Source organism: Echinops telfairi, unplaced genomic scaffold, assembly GCF_000313985.2.
Source record: "Echinops telfairi isolate 266 unplaced genomic scaffold, ASM31398v2 ScPeMD7_7409;HRSCAF=8447, whole genome shotgun sequence".
NCBI classification, from domain to species: Eukaryota; Metazoa; Chordata; class Mammalia; order Afrosoricida; family Tenrecidae; genus Echinops; species Echinops telfairi.
Genome location: NW_022111309.1, coordinates 2,581,503 through 2,584,662, shown reverse-complemented (window position 1 = coordinate 2,584,662; position 3,160 = coordinate 2,581,503). Strand labels below are relative to the sequence as shown.

Genomic DNA, 3,160 nt, shown 5'->3' with positions numbered 1-3,160 from the left:
CCCCCACTATCATGATCCCAATTCTAACTTACAAATCTGGCTAGACCAGAGGATGTACATTGGTACAGATAGCAACTGGAAACAGGGAATCCAGGACAGATGACCCCTTCAGGACTAGTGGTGAGAGTGGTGATGCCTGGAGGGTGGAGGGAATGTGGGGTGGAAAGGGGGAACCTATTACAAGAATCTACGCATAGCCGCCTCCCTGGGGGATGAACAGCAAAGAAAAGGGCAGGGGGAGATGTTGGACAGTGTAACATCTGACAAAAGAATAATAATTTATGAATTATGAAGGGTTCATGAGTGAGAGGGGAGGGGGGAGGGAGGGGGAAAATGAGGAGCTGATATTAAGGTCTCAAGTAGCAGGGAAATGTTTTGAGAACGATGATGGCAACACATGTACATGTGTGCTTGACACAATGGATGGATGCATGGAATGTCATAATAACTGTACAAGCCCCCAATAAAATGATTTTAAAAAGAGGAGGCCTCTGAAACACACAGAGCGGGCGTGCTACATCTGTCCAGGCGCACGTACACAGGGGATAAAGGCTATTTAGGGAAACATTCCCATTGTCCCAGAGTAGTCTTCACGGGTTTGTAGTAAGCAATAAAGCCCCGTGGGGCTGCATGCAGGAGCTCCTGAAGTCGGTGGGACTGCCAACGGGGAGCTTTTTGCAGTAAGCAATAAAGCCCCGTGGGGCTGCACGCAGGAGCTCCTGAAGTCGGTGGGACTGCCAACGAGGAGCTTGGGAGCACAGTGACCTGAGCTCTAGCGGTGTTCTCGTACCGGAGCACACACAGAGCCTACGAGCTGTGCTCCCCTCACAGAGCACGGGGAAGGCACGCAGGGATGAGAGGCTGGCTCGGCCACAGAGGGAGGTGACAGACGGGACCCCAGGCTCAACACCGGGGAGTCCAGAGCAGGCATCTCAACATGGCTCTGGGCATTAAGATCTGTCCCTGGTGGATGGACTAAGAGCCGGGCCACACACCACACCCCAGCCCTATCTCCTCGCTAGCCCAATGTCATCAGGCACCCTTCTGGCCTTTAGTCCCAGCTCTGCTGGATAGGTGGCTCCCGGCTGGTGTCCATGGCTTTACAGGCCTGTCTCCTCTTCCTCTGCTTCTTGGTCTTGGTCACTCTTCCTGTTTTCTGCTGGTTGTCCAAGGATCGTCCCCTGAAGCGATAAAGAATCAAGAAAGTCACATTGTAGGGGGGCTGCACCCAAGGAGACGAAACACAGCGTGTATGGGTTGTTGAACGGAAACGATGTGTTCTGTACGCCTTTCCCCACCTCACAGTAAAAAGTTCAATCACCATAATCAAGAATCACCCGGGGTTGCAGGAAGCCCTTAAGCTAAGGTTCCATGTTCAGGTCCTGCAGATGCCCTGCATGTTGTGCCACAGCTTGCTGTGATGCAAAGCAAGTAAGCCAGGTTCGCACACCCCACCGGCCTGGGAAACCACCGTCTCTGTAAGATGCCCACAGCACATATGGGTTCAGGGACTTCCAGGGTAGCCAATCCAGGGGAGATCTACAAAGATCAGTGCTAGATGGCGCCACTTTGGAAGTTGGTACTGTGGCCCTGTGGTGCATCATTCCCCGAGGCAGGCTGGGCTTCATATTCCCGTGGACACCGCGGTGGAAGAAAGGGAGTTGGACGGCTCTCCGCCAGGGGCTTCCGGGTGTCTGGCGTTAGCCCATCTTCCCACTTAAAAAAATGAATGTTCTCCTCCGCTGGATGGACAAAACTAAGGTCAGACACCAATACAACCAGTTGCCAGAGTTTGAGTCTAACTCATAGCAACCCTGTGCACATCGGAGTGCAGCTGTGCCCCACAGCGGGTGACTGACCAGAAGTTCACTGCCTTTCTACGGGAGCACCTCTGGGTTGATCTGAATGTGTCTCAGGTATCAGCTGAGTGTGGTAACCACGTGCACCACCCAGGGGCTCCTCAGGCATCAAGTAGCTTTTCTGAAAGCACTCAGCATCAACTGTACATTTGTGCCTCTGGTCGGATCTCGTGTCCCAGAGTAGTCTACTCTGCAGAGCAAGCAGCGGTGTGCAAAATTGCAAGTGCTGGAGTTTGAAAGAATGATGAACCTGGGGGTCATTCTGGTCCTTCTGTGCTAGGGACGGGTGTTATCGTGGTTACCATGTGCACAGGAGCTCCTGGCTGGGCTTCAGGGGGGACCCTTGTAGTTTCACATCCCCAAATCGGATAACGTACTAAAAACAATACGCCACGAGGCACCATGCTTCCCCAGAATCTGCAGGCACTCTGTATTACAAACAACCTAAGGCCATCCTCCAGGTTCTAAACGTCCGGGCCTAAGGGGCACCGGAGGGGAAGAAACACACGCTGGTCTTGCTTTTGTTCTGATTGGAAGACTGGTCTACTACAGAATCTGAAATTCAGATTCTCCCACTTTCCCTGGAGGTGCAAGGTCCTCCTGAGGTCGGTCTCTGCTTCACCTTGGGCCAGTCTGAGCTTGTTTCCCTGAAAGAACGGGAGCGTACACTGCCTGATTGCAATGCCCTTCCCTCAACATACCAACAGGGGCCACAGATTAGGAGCCTAAATCTGGGGTCTGCCAATTGCCCACAGCCAGGGGTTTACGACCATGCAGATTTAGACCTCACTTCTCTGAGCACTGGTGGTGTAGTGGTTAGGTTCTGGGCTGCGATCCACATGGTTGGCAGTTTGAAACCACTCGCGGCTCCGTGGGAGAAAGACAGGGCTATCTACTCCTGTAAAGTTACAGTCTCAGAAACCCACAGAGGGTCCCTGTGAGTCACCCTTGACTTGTTGGCCGTGAATTTGGGGTTTTCTCTGAGCAAGGAAAGCGTTGAGATCTACGACAAAAAAACTGCTCCGGAAAAGACCATTTCACCATCACCGCACCTCGCTGACTTCTGCACCACCAGGTGGGGTGGGCCCGTGGTTCCCAGAGTCCTGCACACTACCGCGCCGGTCCTCTGAGTCACCTGGGTTGGGTACAGAATAAAAGAGCTGGTTAGCAAGGTGTGTTAGTCTGGGTACATCAGAGAAACAAATCCACAGAAACGCGTGTATAAGAGAGAGTTTTATATAGAGGGTAAGTGCACATCAAGAAAACATCCCAACCCAGTGCTGCCCAAGCCCACAAGTCCA

The 3,160-nt window shown here is 52.7% G+C and overlaps 1 protein-coding gene across 1 annotated transcript in view; it reads right to left on the bottom strand.

Annotated features, from left to right (window-relative positions):
* Positions 1-420: 420 nt before the first annotated feature.
* LOC101654948 (protein FAM169B) overlaps positions 421-3,160 on the bottom strand; it is an 82,436-nt gene continuing 79,696 nt past the window's right edge. The window contains exons 8-9 of the mRNA XM_045296470.1: positions 2,912-2,994; positions 421-1,181 (exon numbers count right to left, since the gene is read on the bottom strand). Coding sequence (XP_045152405.1) covers positions 1,101-1,181; positions 2,912-2,994 — 164 coding nt within the window. The 3' untranslated portion in view covers positions 421-1,100. The remainder of the gene's footprint in view (positions 1,182-2,911; positions 2,995-3,160) is intronic.